Source organism: Schistocerca americana, chromosome 5 (assembly GCF_021461395.2).
Source record: "Schistocerca americana isolate TAMUIC-IGC-003095 chromosome 5, iqSchAmer2.1, whole genome shotgun sequence".
In the NCBI taxonomy this organism is placed as follows: Eukaryota; Metazoa; Arthropoda; class Insecta; order Orthoptera; family Acrididae; genus Schistocerca; species Schistocerca americana.
The window spans coordinates 286,046,867-286,065,703 of NC_060123.1; the positions used below are offsets into that span (position 1 = coordinate 286,046,867).

Genomic DNA, 18,837 nt, shown 5'->3' on the forward strand with positions numbered 1-18,837 from the left:
TCATTTCTGCTACTTCTCATTACCTTCGTCTTTCTCCGATTTGCCCGCATCTCGTGGTCGTGCGGTAGCGTTCTCGCTTCCCACGCCCGGGTTCCCGGGTTCGATTCCCGGCGGGGTCAGGGATTTTCTCTGCCTCGTGATGGCTGGGTGTTGTGTGCTGTCCTTAGGTTAGTTAGGTTTAAGTAGTTCTAAGTTCTAGGGGACTGATGACCATAGATGTTAAGTCCCATAGTGCTCAGAGCCATTTCTCCGATTTACTCTCAAACCATACTGTGTACTCATGAGACTGTTCATTCCGTTCAGCAGATCATTTAATTCTTCTTCACTTTCACTCAGGATAGCAATGTCATCAGCGACTTGTATCATTGATATCCTTTCACCTTGTATTTTAATTCCACTCCTGAACCTTTCTTTTATTTCCATCATTGCTTCCTCGATGTACAGATTGAAGAGTAGAGGCGAAAGGCTACAGCCTTGTCTTACACCCTTCTTAATACGATCACTTCGTTCTTGATCGTCCACTCTTATTATTCCCTCATGGTTGTTGTACATATTGTATATGACCCGTCTCTCCCTATAGCTTACTCCTACTTTTTTCAGAATCTCGAACAGCTTGCACCATTTTATATTGTCGAACGCTTTTTCCAGGTCGACAAATCCTATGAAAGTGTCTTCATTTTTCTTTAGCCTACATTCCATTATTAGCCGTAACGTCAGAATTGCCTCTCTCGTACCTTTACTTTTCCTAAAGCCAAACTGATCGTCACCTAGCGCATTCTCAATTTTCTTTTCCATTCTTCTGTATATTATTCTTGTAAGCAGCTTCGATGCATGAGCTGTTAAGCTGATTGTGCGATAATTCTCGCACTTGTCAGCTCTTACCGTCTTCGGAATTGTGTGGATGATGCTTTTCCGAAAGTCAGATGGTATGTCGCCAGACTCATATATTCTATACACCAACGTGAATAGTCGTTTTGTTGCCACTTCCCTCAATGATTTTAGAAATTCTGTTGTAATGTTATCTATTCCTTCTGCCTTATTTGACCGTAAGTCCTCCAAAGCTCTTTTAAATTCCGATTCTAATACTGGATCCCCTATCTCTTCTAAATCGACTCCTGCTTCTTCTTCTATCACATCAGACAAATCTTCACCCTCATAGAGGCTTTCAATGTATTCTTTCCACCTATCTGCTCTCTCCTCTGCATTTAACAGTGGAATTCCCGTTGCACTCTTAATGTTACCACCGTTGCATTTAATGTCACCAAAGGTTGTTTTGACTTTCCTGTATGCTGAGTCTGTCCTTCCAACAATCATATCTTTTTCGATGTCTTCACATTTTTCCTGCAGCCATTTCGTTTTAGTTTCCCTGCACTTCCTATTTATTTCATTCCTCAGCGACTTGTATTTCTGTATTCCTGATTTTCCCGGAACATGTTTGTACTTCCTCCTTTCATCAATCAACTGAAGTATTTCTTCTGTTACCCATGGTTTCTTCGCAGCTACCTTCTTTGTACCTATGTTTTCCTTCCCAGCTTCTGTGATGGCCCTTTTTAGAGATGTCCATTCCTCTTCAACTGTACTGCCTACTGCGCTATTCCTTATTGCTGTATCTATAGCGTTAGAGAACTTCAAACGTATCTCGTCATTCCTTAGTATTTCCGTATCCCACTTCTTTGCGTATTGATTCTTCCTGACTAATGTCTTGAACTTCAGCCTACTCTTCATCACTACTATATTGTGATCTGAGTCTATATCTGCTCCTTGGTACGCCTTACAATCCAGTATCTGATTCGGAATCTCTGTCTGACCATGATGTAATCTAATTGAAATCTTCCCGTATCTCCCGGTCTTTTCCAAGTATACCTCCTCCTCTTGTGATTCTTGAACAGGGTATTCGCTATTACTAGCTGAAACTTGTTACAGAACTCAATTAGTCTTTCTCCTCTTTCATTCCTTGTTCCAAGCCCATATTCTCCTGTAACCTTTTCTCCTACTCCTTCCCCTACAACTGCATTCCAGTCGTCCATGACTATTAGATTTTCGTCCCCCTTTACATACTGCATTACCCTTTCAATATCTTCATAAAGTTTCTCTATCTGTTCATCTTCAGCTTGCGACGTCGGCATGTATACCTGAACTATCGTTGTCGGTGTTTGTCTGCTGTCGATTCTGATTAGAACAACCCGGTCACTGAACTGTTCACAGTAACAAACCCTCTGCCCTACCTTCCTATTCATAACGAATCCTACACCTGTTATACCATTTTCTGCTGCTGTTGATGTTACCCGATACTCATCTGACCAGAATCCTTGTCTTCCTTCCACTTCACTTCACTGACCCCTACTATATCTAGATTGAGCCTTTGCATTTCCCTTTTCAGATTTTCTAGTTTCCCTACCACGTTCAAGCTTCTGACATTCCACGCCCCGAATCGTAGAACGTTATCCTTTCGTTGATTATTCAATCTTTTTCTCATGGTAACCTCCCCCTTGGCAGTCCCCTCCCGGAGATCCGAATGGGGGACTATTCCGGAATCTTTTGCCAATGGAGAGATCATCATGACACTTCTTCAAATACAGGACCCATGTCCTGTGGATACACGTTACGTGTCTTTAATGCAGTGGTTTCCATTGCCTTCTGCGTCCTCATGTCGTTGATCGTTGCTGATTATTCCGCCTTTAGGGGCAATTTCCCATCCCTAGGACAAGAGAGTGCCCTGAACCTCTATCCGCTCCTCCGCCCTCTTTGACAAGGCCGTTGACAGAATAAGGCTGACTTCTTATGCCGGAAGTCTTCGGCCGCCAATGCTGATTATTTATCGAAATTTAGGCAGTGGCGGGGATCGAACCCGGGACCGAAGACGCTTTTGATTATTAATCAAAGACGCTACCCCTAGACCACGGGTCTCCCAAATAAACTGTCTCCGACGATGCCAGTCCGCAGGTGACTGACCTCTCGTGGCGTTTGCGACCCCAAGTTTCTATGTGATTATTGATCCTTGTAGTATTCCCGATATGCCATGTCAATTTGTAACTTTTTTTTAATCGATCTGTATAAGCACTCCGTCTTCAGGCCACGAGTGGCCTACCGGGACCATTTGACGGCCGTGTCATCCTCAGTTGAGGATGCGGATAGGAGGGACGCGAGTCAGCACACCACTCTCCCGGTCGTTATGATGGTAACCTTGACCGAAGCCGCTACTAATCGGTCGAGTAGCTCCTCAATTGGCATCACGAGGCTGCGTGCACCCCGAAAAATGGCAACAGCACATGGCGGCCTGGATGGTCACCCATCCAAGTGCCGACCACGCCCGACAGCGCTTAACTTCGGTGACCTCACGGGAACTGGTGTATTCACTGTGGCAAGGCCGTTGCCCAATCGCTCTGTATAATAACGTGTTAAAATGGCCCATATCTCAACAATTATTTGTACTAGCTTCCACCTGTAGTATCTCCTATAATAATATAGCACTCTTCCTTTTAACACTTTATTTGGCAAATGGTGAAAATAAAACCAAAAAATTTTTTCAATGCTTATATTTATTTATTGTGCTTAAAGAAATACAACTCAGTCAGTTTTAGAAATTTTTGACAAAAATTATGAAAATTATGAAATGTTGCTTACAAGAAACATTGCCAGCAGTAGACCACATTTTTTAAAGTATAAGTTCAAGGCTGCAAAATAAATTGTCAAAATAAACTCTGGGAGAAATATCTCTTGAAATACTTTTGCAAAGTGTAACCACAACTTGTCCTCCAGTTCCAAATACTTTCTCGTCATCAGCAAGATCGGTTATTATCCCCTTGCCAGTATAGGGAAGAAAATCATAGACAACTCCAGACACACCAGCACGAACAAAAATCTTAAAACCCGGCTTGTGTGGCTTGTTTTGATTATGTTGGTGCAAATTACCTGCTCTTGTACCTTTATATGGAACCATCATCTCATCTATAGAAAATTCCGACTCTTGTTTCTGCTCACGGCAGTTCTTTACAATTGACTCAAGAATAGGTCTTATTTTGAAAAGTCTGTCAGAAGAGTTCACAGCATTCTCATTGTTCGTAAAATGCAAGTATCGGTGGAGTTTCTGAAAGTGCTTCAAACTGAAAATTTTGGTGATTTTTTCACAATTCATTGACTGAGACCAATAGTCAGTGTACAAAAGCATAGAAACAAGACCCATGTATATGAGAACACCGAAAAATTGTTCCATTTCATTTATATTCGTGTTTACTGACGTGGTAGTTCGTTGCGTAGAGTATAAGTTCGTTTCCTGAACAATTTTGTCAATTAGTTCTGAATCAAAGAATCTTCTGGAATAACCCAGTGGTGTATTGCCTTCATCAGAAAACACAGGAGAGAGAGACTTTCTGCCCTAGCAGTTATATCTTCCTTTACCCACAAGTAAGTGACTGTTTTTGTAATTTTCTTTTTCACTTGACTGGCACTTGCACTAGAAGGATTCACTGAGCTTCCGAGATTTCACTTCCTGAATCAGAATCAGTTTCTGGTATAACTAGGTTATGGAACTGAGATTGACGCTCTGGAATATAGTCTGGATCATCATCACTACAGTCTGCCAAAACTTAGAGTTCAGAGTCTTCAGATTCACTTAGATCAGACAAAGCCGGGTTTTCTGGTGGAACTACTATTCCTCTCGCTTTTTAATCCCATAAAATATTCTAGAATCCACAGCTAAAAAGCCCCTGAACATAAAATTGTCTACTCTGTCACGCCGTAAACATATGTAATATACTAATGGCGCATGTCCCAACTATGGGCAATGTTGCTCACAGGCAACACAAAAGTCTTATACTATTTACGTAATTCAAAACAATATCAGGTTGAAATATTTCTGCTGTAAACTCACCTCTGGGTATTTCTTGAAGAAAATCTGCTAAGATTAGTGCCAATTTATTGAAATCCACTCTTTCAGAACCAAAATAAGACACCCCTGTTGCTCACACGAGGAGATCTCAGTAACACCACTGCTCAAACTGCCATCTTGTGTGGAAAACCTTGAACTATTACAACAACTGGCATTCGCAGTGTGTAAAGGAACGTTGCCTGGAGGCAACAATGCCAGTAAAAGGCACTGAGAAGTGTTTGTTGTCCCATAAGGCCAATGTAAATTTGATGTTGCTTAAGAGCAACACTGCCAAATAAAGGGTTAAAGTAAACTGTATTATCCTAGTCAACAAAGACTAGTCAGTGGGCCTGCGACGACGTGCGCACATTGTGGCAGGCCTGGGTCACCGCGACAGCCTGGCGGCGCCGGTGGTGCCGGAGCCGTGGCGGCGCCACAGCGACAACCTGTGCCTGCTGAACCACCGCGCGCGCCTCTTTGTCACGTCGCGCAACGTGGCCTCCTGCGACGAGGCGACGACCATCGTGCCGGTGCTGGCTGCCGTGACGCCGCCGCTGCTGCGGGAGCGCACCGAGAGCCACGACCTCGACTCCTCGCAGGAGGACGTCTCCGGGGAACCCCCGCCGCCGCCGGCGCCCAGGTCAGCACCTGCATCTCCTTATCTTCTCTGCATTCGCACCCATAACACTGGGAAGTGCATAGCAGAGGGTACTTCCCACTGTACCAGTTATTACGGCCACTTAACGTTCCGTTCAAGAATGTAGCGATAGAAGAATGACTGCTTGAATGCTAATTTACACGTTGTAGTTAATCTAACCTTGTGAGACCTGAGTTCCTCCTGGGGTGCTGTTGTGTACATAGTTCCGCGTAGTCAGCGCGCACGCAACTTTCCCACTAGAGCGCGCCCCACTAAGCACAACAGCACAGGTACAGCGGTCGTCCGTCTCTGAGCTACGAGATGGCGCTGCCATAAAGACGGACCAAATTCTGCCACGCCGATCCGCGTATTAATGTGTAACGCAGCCAATGAGATTGCTGCTAACGTAGAACCTTTTCTCCTCGCGGATCACACTCGCGCAGCGATACATGAACGCGCGAGGTATTATAACGAGTGTACAGACCTCCGATTAGTCAGTCTGCATTTGTCTGCACCAAACTGTACCAGTCTGCATTTCTCTGTACCAGTCTGCGCCTAATAAGATTACCATATTCCTGTACATAGCGATGAAGATAAATGCATAGACACTTTTGTCAAGTATCAGAGATAGATGTGAGAATATGATTAACGTACCAATACCAAAAGAACTTCAGATTGTCAATTGTAAATAGCATCCAGAACCAAGTTAAGTAATTTTTATGCTTGTTATTATTTTAATAAATGTGTGTGAAAATTAATCAAGTTCTGTTTAAAGTTGGTCACCGTCAATCTGCTACTCTAAGCGTGCAAGTGGCGTTTTTATCGACTGATCAAACGGCAGAAGATAAACACGGCACGATAAGACCACGAGACATATTGCTGACACTCGCCTACTTCATTAGGGCGACAAGTCAAATAATCTGATGGTGTGTGTACCGAAGGTCTTACAGTACGCACACCACACGTACAGATCTTTCAAATAACTTCTGGGAATTCAGCCAGGTAACACTTTCAAAATGGTTCAAATGGCTCTGAGCACTATGGGACTCAACTGCTGAGGTCATTAGTCCCCTAGAACTTAGAACTAGTTAAACCTAACTAACCTAAGGACATCACAAACATCCATTCCCGAGGCAGGATTCGAACCTGCGACCGTAGCGGTCTTGCGGTTCCAGACTGCAGCGCCTTTAACCGCACGGCCACTTCGGCCGGCTAACACTTTGAGCGACCGCCGATATTTCGGCAGGAGAACACGCCGCCATTTTCAAGGCAAACTGCAACGGACAGGCGATGTACGTGCAAATTTAAAACCTCGGTTCTCGGACTGATGCAGGAAAGATAACACACACGCTGTACACTAGCGCCACCGAAGATTACCAAAGTCAGAGCTATCGATAGTGAAACTACGAGCTCCCAGGTGATGTAGCATTAACTCTGTCCCTCTTTCTTTTTTAACAAGGGAGAGAGCCGGATTCCAAACAAAGTTTAAACAGAAACCTCCATCCCTGTTAACGAGGTTGCTCGCTAATTTAATCTCAACTGCCTCCTTAATAACACTGTCTCAATAGCTGGACGTGCATGCCAATATCTCGGTGTTGTTATATAACATGGGGTGACCAGTATCCAAGCAATGTTCGGCAGCAGCAGATCTACTTGGCTGCTGTAATCGTGTGTGCCGTTTATGCTCAGTACATCGGTACTCCACGGTCCTGATAGTTTGACCAATATATGCCATGCCACAGCTACAAGGAATGCGATATACACCCGCCTTACGCAAACCAAGATCATCCGTAACAGAACTCAAAAGCGCTCTAATTTTAGATGGAGGTCGGAAAACACATTTCACATTCTATTTCCGTAAAATCTTGTTGCAAGTGTTTCCTACATAAGGCAAAAAGGCAGTAGACTTAGATGTTGACTCAGAATTATCATCAATCACTCGATGTACACTTGGTCGATAGCGCAACGCAGTCTACAGGAAACGTACTCACACCGACTTGTACTTACAACCTAATAGTTTTGTCACCATCCGGCTCAGCGTGAAGGGGTACTTCGTATCTTGGTACACGGGGCATGTGTATGCTTTTGATCATAAGCATAGATGTGGTACTGAGTCAAATACCTTCCGGAAATCGAGAAATATTGCATGTTCTGCGTGCCTTGATCGATGGCTTTGAGGATGTCATCTGAGAAAAGTACAATTTCGGTTTCACATGACCGATGATTTGGGGGTCGCCGCGTGACTGCTACGGTCGCAGGTTCGAATCCTGCCTCGGGCATGGATGTGTGTGATGTCCTTCGGTTAGTTAGGTTTAAGTAGTTCTAAGTTCTAGGGGACTGATGACCTCAGATGTTAAGTCCCATAGTGCTCAGAGCCATTTGAACCGCCATTTGGGGGTCCATTCTGGTTGGTATGGAGAAAGTCATTCTGTTCGAGATAACTCATTACGTTAGAGCTCAGAATATGTTCTAAGATTAATGAATGTCAAGAATATTGCGCTGTAGTTTTGTGAATCACTTCTGTTACCCTTCTTTGAGACACGTGTGACCTGCGTTTTCTTCCAATTACTAAGTATGGTTTATTATTCGAGGTATCTAAGGTAGATTATAGTTAAAACAGGGGATAATCGAGCCGTAAATTCGGTACAGAATCTCGTAGGGATTCCATCGGCCCCTGGGGCTTTGTTCATTTTCACTGATTTCAGGTGTTTCTCAACACCCCTTTCGACTAGAATTAAGTAGAGGTAATACCACTGGGTTTTCGTTTGTAAATGAGTATTTGAAAATTGATATCAGCGTTTCTACTTTTGTTTTACCACCCACAGTTTCCTTCCACTCCTCCTCTGTCCATTTTTTTTTGGCCTTAAGCCTTGTTTATTGTTATTGCAAACGAAACGTTGATGGAGAATTTAATGAATGAGTAAATCAGTTGGGATCATTTGTACACGAGATGTGAGAGAAACTTCACCAGCTGCGGATCTGTGAGGATATTACCTTCTATGATGGGAAAGTTTTAACGTGCCAAAGGGTAAGATTACAAAGTACTCGACGGTTCAGATGCCATAGTAGTATTCTAATTATAAGCCGATAAGTCATAAACCAAATTTCCTGTTTCCTGTTAAAACCGACTAAGAGGAAGATGACGAAACAGTACATTGTTGTGTATATAATTATAAATAAGGGGAAAGTATATACTTGGAAGAAACAATTTTTCTAACGATTCAAATGTCCTGCCGTAATATTTAAAACTGGATTTGAGAAAGAAAACGAAACCATACATTTTCACAGAGCAGTATTACCTTCCTCGTATTCAGATTTAAAAGAAAATCTGTACATTGTTGTTTAAAAAATGTGTATCCTATGTCTGTCTGAGTGCTTATTAGAGTACCATGCGAAAATTTGAAGTAAATCAGCCAAAAGCTTTGCGAGAGTTTTGCTAAGAACGTTTCCCCTTCGTACACTCACGGAAAAAAGTAACACCAAGGACTTGTGCGACATAGACGAAAGTTGGTAGGCGTGTTTGTACGACTGAAAGAAGATGTGTGTGTGTGAAATCTTATGGGACTGAACTGCTAAGGTCATCAGCCCCTACGTCCGCAGCTCGTGGTCGTGCGGTAGCGTTCTCACTTCCCGCCCCCTGCTTCCCGGGTTCGATTCCCGACGGGGTCAGGGATTTTCTCTGCCTCGTGATGACTGGGTGTTGTGTGCTGTCCTTAGGTTTATTAGGTTTAAGTAGTTCTAAGTTCTAGGGGACTGATGACCATAGATGTTAAGTCCCATAGTGCTCAGAGCCATTTTTTTTCATCAGTCCCTAAGCTTACACACTACTTAACCTAATTATCCTAAGGACAAACACACACACCCATGCCCGAGGGAGGACTCGAACCTCCGCCGGGACCAGCCGCACAGTCCATGACTGCAGCGCCTGAGACCGCTCGGCTAATCCCGCGAGGCTGAAAGAAGATATCTGTTCGAATTTCACTCCAGTCGCTTGAGAGTGATGCTAGTAGCGCCACTATCAGGAAGCAAATCAGATTTGCTTTAAATACAAGCTGTAACGGTCAAGGGTGTTAGTTACTTTTGAGACTGCGCGTGGTGAGTTGATGTAGTCAAGAATGCCTTTAAGACGACAAAGACGCCTCACTCAGCTTGACGATATCGTGTAATAGGGATGCACGAAGCTGGATGTTCCTTCCGCGATTTTGCAGAAAGACTTGGCTGAATACTTGATTGCTGGCAGCGGTAGTCAAATGGTTCAAACGGCTCTGAGCACTATGGGACTTAACATCTGAGGTCATCAGTCTCCTAGAACTCAGAACTACTTAAACCTAACTAACCTAAGGACAGCACACACATCCATGCCCGAGGCAGGATTCAAACCTGCGACCGTAGCAGTCGCGCGGTTCCGGACTGAAGCGCCTAGAACCGCTCGGCCACAACGGCCGGCGCAGCGGTAGTCATGGGATTCTATGGTCTTAAGAAGAACGGGCTCCGGACGGCCAAGTGGCACTATCGTGTTCGTCTTATGGCTCTGGCGCATTATCGGCTGCACATACAGCAGCAATTTGAGCAGCACAGTGTGTACAGTTCGCTGTGTCACTGTGGTGCCAACTGCTACTGGTACTACTGTGACACAACGAACTGTACACATCGGTTTACTCCAAGGGCAGCTCCGAGCCACACACCCTATAGCGTGCATTCCACTGACTCCAAACCACCGCTTCAGTGGTGCAAGCGTGAGCTCATTGGACAACATGGTGGAGGTCTGTTATGTTTTCTGATGAAGGCTACTTCTGTTTCGGTGCCAGTGATGGACGCGAGTTGGTTAGGAAGAGGCCAGTTGAGGGCCAGCATAAAACCTGAATACGTGCTAGACACATTGGACCTACAACTGGAGGTATGGTCTGGGATACGATTTCGTGTGATAGTAGGAGCTCTCTCGTTGTCATGCCACGCTCCCTGACTGCAAATTGCTTCGTCAATCTGACCTGCTGTCATTCGTGAGCCACATTCCTGTTTCCCAACAGGATAACAGTCGCCCACATACGGCTGTTGTAGCTCAACATGCTCTACGGAGTGTCGACGTGTTGCCTTGGTCTGCTCCATCACAGTATCTGTCCCACTGGGACATCATCGGAGACGACTCGAGCTTCTTCCACGAACAGCACTAACCGTCCCTGTATTAACCGACCATGTGAAACAGGCATGGAACTCCATCCTACAAACTGACATCCGGCATCTGTACAACACGTTAAATGCTTGCATTCAACATTCTGGCGGTTACACCAGTTATTAATATACCAATGTTTCGCATTTGCAACGACTTATCTGGTGCTTACGTTAATCTGTGATATTGCGATATTTTTTTTCTAGTAATCAGTTTGATGCCGTCCGCCACGAATTCCTTTCGTGTGCCAACCTCTTCATCGCGGAGTAGCACTTGCAAAGCTACGTCCTCAGTTATTTACTGGAAGTGTTCTAATGTGTTCCTCTACAAATCTTATCCTCTACAGTTGCCTCTTGTACCAAGGAAGTTATTCCGTGATCTCTTAACTGATGTACTGCCATCCTGTCCTTACTTCTTGTTAGTGTTTCCCACATATTACTGTCCTCTCCGATTCTGCGCAGAAAATCCTCATTCCTTACCTTATAAGTCCACCTAATTTTCAACATTCGTCTGTAACACCATATCTCAAATGCTTCAATATTCTTCTGTTCTGGTTTTCCCACAGTCCATGTTTCATTGCCGTACAATGCTGACTCCAAACGTATATTCCCAGAAATTTCTTCTTCAAATTAAGGTCTATGTTTGATACTAGAGGAAGTCTCTTGCCCAGGAATAACGTTTTTGTCACTGCTAGTCTGCTTTTTACGTCCTCCTTACTCCATCCGTCATGGGTTGTTTTCTTGCCTAGGTAGCAGAATTCCTTACCTTCATCTACTTCGTGATCACCGATCCTGATGTTACGGTTTTCGCTACTTTTCCTATCTTTCGCCTTTCTTCGATTTACTGTCAATTCATATTCTGTCCTCATTAGACTGTTCATACCATTCAGCAGATCATGCAATTCTTCTTCACTTTCATCGGGATAGCAATGTCGTCGGCGAATCGTATCACTGAGATACTTTCACCTTGAACTTTAATTCCACTCCTGAACCTCTCTTTTATTTCCATCACTGCTTCTTCGATGTACACATTGAACAGTAGGGGCGAAAAGACAACATCCTTGTCTTACACCCTTTTTAATCCGAACCCTTCGTTCTTGGTCGTTTACGCCTATTAATCCCTCTTGGTTTTTGTACATATTGTATTTACCCATCTCTCCCTGAAACTTACACCTATTTTTCTCAGAATTTAAAAAATCTTGCAGCCATTTCGCCTTAGCTTCCCTGCACTTCCTATTTATTACATTCCCGAGAGATTTTATGTCTGTATTTCTGAATTTTCTTGAACATTATTGTACTTCCTTCTTTCATCGATCAACTGAAGTATTTTTTCTGCTGCCGATGGTTTCTTTGTCGCTTGCTTCTTTGTACCAACGCTTTTCTTTCCTACTTCTGTGATTGCCCTTTTTAGAGACGCCCATTCACTTCAACTCAACCGCCTACTGAGCTGTTACTGATCGTAGTATCTCTAGCCTCAGAGAAATTCAAGTGCATGTTTTCATTCCTTACGTTAGTACTTCCATATCCCACTTCTCTACACACTGATTATTTCTGACTAATCTCCCAAACTTCAGACTACTCTTCATCATTACTATATTGTGATCTGAGTCTATATCTACTCCTGGGTATGCCTTACAATCCAGTATCTGATTTCGGAATCTCTGCCTGACCATGATGTAATTTACATCTACATCTACACCTACATGGCTACTCTGCAAATGACATTTAAGTGGCTGGCAAAGGGTTCATCGAACCACCTTCACAATTCTCTATTATTCCAATCTCGTATAGCGCGCGGAAAGAACGAACACCTATATCTTTCCGTACGAGCTCTGATTTCCTTATTTTTTTGGGGTGATCGTTCGTTCCTAGTAGGTCGGTGTCAACAAAATATTTTCGTACTCGGAGGAGAAAGTTGGTGATTGGAATTTCGTGAGAAGATTCCGTCGCAACGAAAAACGCCTTTCTTTTAATGATTTCCAGCCCAAATCCTGTGTCATTTCTGTGATACTCTCTCCCATATTTCGCGATAATACAAAACGTGCTGCCCTTCTTTGAACTTTTTCGATGTACTCCGTCAGTCCTATCTGGTAAGGATCCCACACCGAGCAGCAGTATTCTAAAAGTGGATGGACAAGCGTAGAGTAGACAGTCTCCTTAGTATATCTGTTACATTTTCTAAGTGGCCTGTCAATAAAACGCAGTCTTTGGTTTGTCTTCCCCACATTTTCTATGTGTTCCTTTCAATTTAAGTTGTTCGTAATTGTAATTCCTAGGTATTTAGTTTGTAGATTCCTAGGTATTTAGTTTTTACATTTGACTGATTTATGGTGTAACCGAAGTTTAATGAATTCCTTTTAGCATTCATGTGGATGACCTCAAACTTTTCTTTATTTAGGGTCTACTGCCAATTTTTGTGCCATTCAGATATCTTTTCTAAATCGCTTTGCAATTTGTTTTGATCTACTGATGAAATGAAATGATGGTATGGCATTGTTGGCCGGGAGGCTCCTTGAGGGGAAGTTCGGCCGCCGTATTGCAAGTCCTTTTTAGTTGACGCCACTTCGGCGACTTGCAAGTCAATGATGATGAAATGATGATGAAGAACACACAACACCCAGTCACCACGAGGTACAGAAAATCCCTGACCCAGCCGGGAATCGAACCCGGGACCCCGTGCGCAAGAAGCGAGAACGCTACCGCAATACCACGAGCTGCGGATGATCTTCTGATGACTTTATTGGTCGATAAACGACAGCGTCATTTGCAAACAACCTAAGACGGCTGCTCAGATTGTCTCCCAAATCGTTTATATAACTAAGGAACAACAAAGAGTCTATAACACTACCTTGGGGAACGCCAGAAATCACTTTTGTTTTACTCGATGACTTTCCGTCAATTTCTACTAACTGTGACCGCTCTGATGGGAAATCACAAACCCAGTCACGTAACTGAGACGATATTCCATAAGCACGCAATTTCACTACAAGCCGTTTGTGTGGTACACTGTCAAGAGCCTTCCGAAAATCTAGAAATACGGAATCTATCTGAAACCCCTTGTCAGTAGCACTCAACACTTCATGCGAATAAAGAGCTACTTGTGTTTCACAAGAACGATGTTTTCTAAACCCATGTTGACTGTGTGCCACTACAGAGTTTTCTTCGAGCTTATTCATAATGTTCGAACACAATGTATGATCCAGAACCCTACAGCATATCGACGTTAACGATACGGCCCTGTAACTAAGTGGATTACTCCTACTACCTTTCTTGAAAATTGGTGTGACCTGATCAACTTACCAGTCTTTGGGTACGGATTGTTAAGTATGGAGCTAATGCATCAGCATACTCTGAAAGGAACTTAATTGGTGTATAGTCTGGACCAGAAGACTTGCTTTTATTAAGTGATTTAAGTTGCTTCACTACTCCGAGGATATTTACTTCTACGTTACTCATGTTGGCAGCTGTTCTTGATTCAAATTCTGGAATATTTACTTCGTCTACCTTTGTGAAGGCATTTCAGAATTCTGTGTTTAGTAACTCTGCTCTGGCAGCACTGTCTTCGATAGTATCTCCATTGCTATCAAGCAGAGAAGGCAATAGTTTCTTGCAGCTAACATACTTCACATAAGACCAGAATCTCTTTGGATTTTCTGCCAGGTTTAGAGACAAAGTCTCGTTGTGGAAACTGTTATAAGCATCTCGCATTGATGTCCGCGCTAAATTTCGAGCTTCTGTAAAAGATCGCCAATCTTGGGGATTTTGCATCTGTTTAAATTTGGCATGTTCGTTTCGTTGTTTCTGCAACAGTGTTCTATCCCGTTTTGTATGCCGAGGAGGAACAGCTCCGTCGTTTGTTAATTTATTTGGTATAAATCTCTCAACTGCTGCCGGTACTATTTATTCAAATTCAAGCCACATCTGGTCTACACTAATATTATTAATTTGGAAGGAGTGGAGATTGTCTCTCAGGTGAGGGATCAACCTCAGTGCGAGCAGTAACTGGGCTGGCCACTGGTGAGGACCGACCGGAGGACTCGCACGTGCTGGACGTCCGTTGGATCCCCACGGCCGGCCCACCACAGTGGTGCCCATCCACTGCATCTTCAAGCTGTGTAACCGAAGCCATCACAGCCTGAAGCTGAGAGCGAGGTGTCACCAACTCGGCTCGCATCCGCACACAATAGTTGCAGTCCCTGTCCATATTAAAGACCTTGGAAAACTAAACTACGCAGATAAACGGACTATCGGCACGTGCTTCGAAACTCTACTGTTGACCCTGACGAAAACGCAGTAACTGTGTCTCATAAATTAGATTGATACACAAAGATTCAAATACCTAACTACCGAAGCACAAAAGTGACACTAAATAATTCGTCCCTGGTTAGGGACTTGTAATATGTCACAAAATCGGTATACTTTTCGAAGCAAACGGAAATGCGAAAATTGTGGCTATTAGATATTAAATGAACACGCAGAAACTCAAGAAATTAAACTATTAAAGCACACAGACGATATTATAAAATTCGCTCTTGGTTAGGAACTCGTGAAAGTCACAAAATCGGTTACTTCCCTGTTGGTGCTTGTGACTCGGCCAGCTGCTACTGCCTAACTGAAATCTTGCCGTATCTCCCGGCCTTTTACAAGTATACCTCTTTCTCTTGTGATTCTTGAACACAGTGTTCCCTATTACTAGCTGAAATTTATTGCAGAACTCAATTAATCTTTATTCTCTCTGATTCGTAGTACCAAGCCCATATCCTCCCATAATCTTTCTTCTACGCTTTTCCCTAGAATCACATTCTGTCTCATCATCCTTGACATACTAAATTTCCCTTTCAATATCCTCATATACTGTCTCTAATTTTCTTCTTCCGCTTGCGACGTCGGCAGGTATGCCTGCAGGTGTTGGTTTGTTGTCGATTCTGATGAGGACCATCCATTCACTGAGCAGTTCACAGTAACTTATTCTCTGCCCTGCCTTCCTATTCATAACGCGTCCTACTCCCGTTATACCATTTTCTGCCGCTGTTGATATTACCCCATATTCATCTGACCAGAAATCGTTGTCTTCTTTCCATTTCACTTCACTGACCCCACGATACTGTATCTAGATCGAGCCTTAGCATTTCCCTTCTGACATCTTCTAGCTTCCCTACCACGTTCAAACTTCTGAAATTCTACACACCGACTCGCAGAACGTTATTCAGTTTTTTTCTCATGGTCATCTCCGCATTGGCAGTTCCCTTTCCTTGATCTGAATCGGGGACTAGTCCGGAATCTTTTGCCAATGGAGAGATCATCATGATACTTTTCAATTGCAGACCACGTGTCGCGTGGAAACACATTATGAGTCTTTAATGCAGTGGCCTGAATTTTTTTTTTTTTTTTTTTTTTTTTTTTTTTTTTTTTTTTTTTTTTTTTTTTTTGCTTCCTCGTGTAGTTGATTATTGCTGATTCTTCCGGCCTTAGAAGCAGTTTCCCACCCCAAGGACAAGAAAGTGCCTTGAACCTCTATCCGCTCCTCCGCCCTCTTTGAAAAGGCAGTTGGCTGAATGAGGCGCGACTTCTTATGCCGGAAGTCTTCGGCAGCCATTCCTGATGATTTTTGTTAAAAATGTAAGCGATGGCGGGGTTCAAACACGGGACGGGGTACATTTTGATTACTAATCAAACATGCTACCCGTAGACCACTGTGGAGTTGCAATGTTTACCACTAAAACGTGTTACCTAGACAAATCTATCGCGAAATTTCACTACACTACATTCGTTATCTTTTGGTGTTCCGATTTTTTCCCGTCAAAGTATATTACACACATATTTATATATTAGAAATATACACTCCTGGAAATGGAAAAAAGAACACATTGACACCGGTGTGTCAGACCCACCATACTTGCTCCGGACACTGCGAGAGGGCTGTACAAGCAATGATCACACGCACGGGACAGCGGACACACCAGGAACCGCGGTGTTGGCCGTCGAATGGCGCTAGCTGCGCAGCATTTGTGCACCGCCGCCGTCAGTGTCAGCCAGTTTGCCGTGGCATACGGAGCTCCATCGCAGTCTTTAACACTGGTAGCATGCCGCGACAGCGTGGACGTGAACCGTATGTGCAGTTGACGGACTTTGAGCGAGGGCATATAGTGGGCATGCGGGAGGCCGGGTGGACGTACCGCCGAATTGCTCAACACGTGGGGCGTGAGGTCTCCACAGTACATCGATGTTGTCGCCAGTGGTCGGCGGAAGGTGCACGTGCCCGTCGACCTGGGACCGGACCGCAGCGACGCACGGATGCACGCAGTGCCATAGGGGACCGCACCGCCACTTCCCAGCAAATTAGGGACACTGTTGCTCCTGGGGTATCGGCGAGGACCATTCGCAACCGTCTCCATGAAGCTGGGCTACGGTCCCGCACACTGTTAGGCCGTCTTCCGCTCACGCCCCAACGTCGTGCAGCCCGCCTCCAGTGGTGTCGCGACAGGCGTGAATGGAGGGACGAATGGAGACGTGTCGTCTTCAGCGATGAGAGTCGCTTCTGCCTTGGTGCCAATGATGGTCGTATGCGTGTTTGGCGCCGTGCAGGTGAGCGCCACAATCAGGACTGCATACGACCGAGGCACACAGGGCCAACACCCGGCATGCGAGGGCGTATAGTGGGCATGCGGGAGCCCGGGTGGACGTACCGCCGAATTGCTCAACACGTGGGGCGTGAGGTCTCCACAGTACATCGATGTTGTCGCCAGTGGTCGGCGGAAGGTGCACGTGCCCGTCGACCTGGGACCGGACCGCAGCGACGCACGGATGCACGCCAAGACCGTAGGATCCTACGCAGTGCCGTAGGGGACCGCACCGCCACTTCCCAGCAAATTAGGGACACTGTTGCTCCTGGGGTATCGGCGAGGACCATTCGCAACCGTCTCCATGAAGCTGGGCTACGGTCCCGCACACTGTTAGGCAGTCTTCCGCTCACGCCCCAACGTCGTGCAGCCCGCCTCCAGTGGTGTCGCGACAGGCGTGAATTGAGGGACGAATGGAGACGTGTCGTCTTCAGCGATGAGAGTCGCTTCTGCCTTGGTGCCAATGATGGTCGTATGCGTGTTTGGCGCCGTGCAGGTGAGCGCCACAATCAGGACTGCATACGACCGAGGCACACAGGGCCAACACCCGGCATCATGGTGTGGGGAGCGATCTCCTACACTGGCCGTACACCACTGGTGATCGTCGAGGGGACACTGAATAGTGCACGGTACATCCAAACCGTCATCGAACCCATCGTTCTACCATTCCTAAACCGGCAAGGGAACTTGCTGTTCCAACAGGACAATGCGCGTCCGCATGTATCCCGTGCCACCCAACGTGCTCTAGAAGGTTTAAGTCAACTACCCTGGCCAGCAAGATCTCCGGATCTGTCCCCCATTGAGCATGTTTGGGACTGGATGAAGCGTCGTCTCACGCGGTCTGCACGTCCAGCACGAACGCTGGTCCAACTGAGGCGCCAGGTGGAAATGGCATGGCAAGCCGTTCCACAGGACTACATCCAGCATCTCTACGATCGTCTCCATGGGAGAATAGCAGCCTGCATTGCTGCGAAAGGTGGATATACACTGTACTAGTGCCGACATTGTGCATGCTCTGTTGCCTGTGTCTATGTGCCTGTGGTTCTGTCAGTGTGATCATGTGATGTATCTGACCCCAGGAATGTGTCAATAAAGTTTCCCCTTCCTGGGACAATGAATTCAAGGTGTTCTTATTTCAATTTCCAGGAGTGTATACAGCCTACATCTGTCCGAATTTTTATTAAAGTATGATGTAAAGATTTGATGTGAGTCGGTCAAGAACGTTTGGAGATGTTTGCTTAGAAGATTTCTACGTTCTATATTACATACATATTTATATATTGTATACATTTAAAAATTATATAACATACGTCCGTTCGAATGTTTATAGAAACTGGTGTAAAAATCTGAAGTAAATCTGTCAAAAACTTAGCGATATTTCTGTTAACAGCGTTGCCTCTTTGTGTACCCGTGCGGAAATATATTTTACTGGAGAATTCTTGAATCAATATAATTACTATCCCAGTCTCATGTTCCCTGAGTCAGTTCCTTAGACTATAGCAAGTCCATGAATAATTCCATTAGTAGTGAAGGAGGACCAAGGCAAG

General features: G+C 44.7%; 1 protein-coding gene and 1 pseudogene across 1 annotated transcript in view; one reads left to right on the top strand and one right to left on the bottom strand.

The window, feature by feature from the left end:
- The window catches only part of LOC124616316 (uncharacterized protein KIAA1522-like), a 485,968-nt gene that overhangs the window by 376,818 nt on the left and 90,313 nt on the right, over window positions 1-18,837 (top strand). The window contains exon 12 of the mRNA XM_047144621.1: window positions 5,246-5,507. Coding sequence (XP_047000577.1) covers window positions 5,246-5,507 — 262 coding nt within the window. The remainder of the gene's footprint in view (window positions 1-5,245; window positions 5,508-18,837) is intronic.
- Window positions 3,258-3,375, bottom strand: LOC124617125 (annotated as a pseudogene).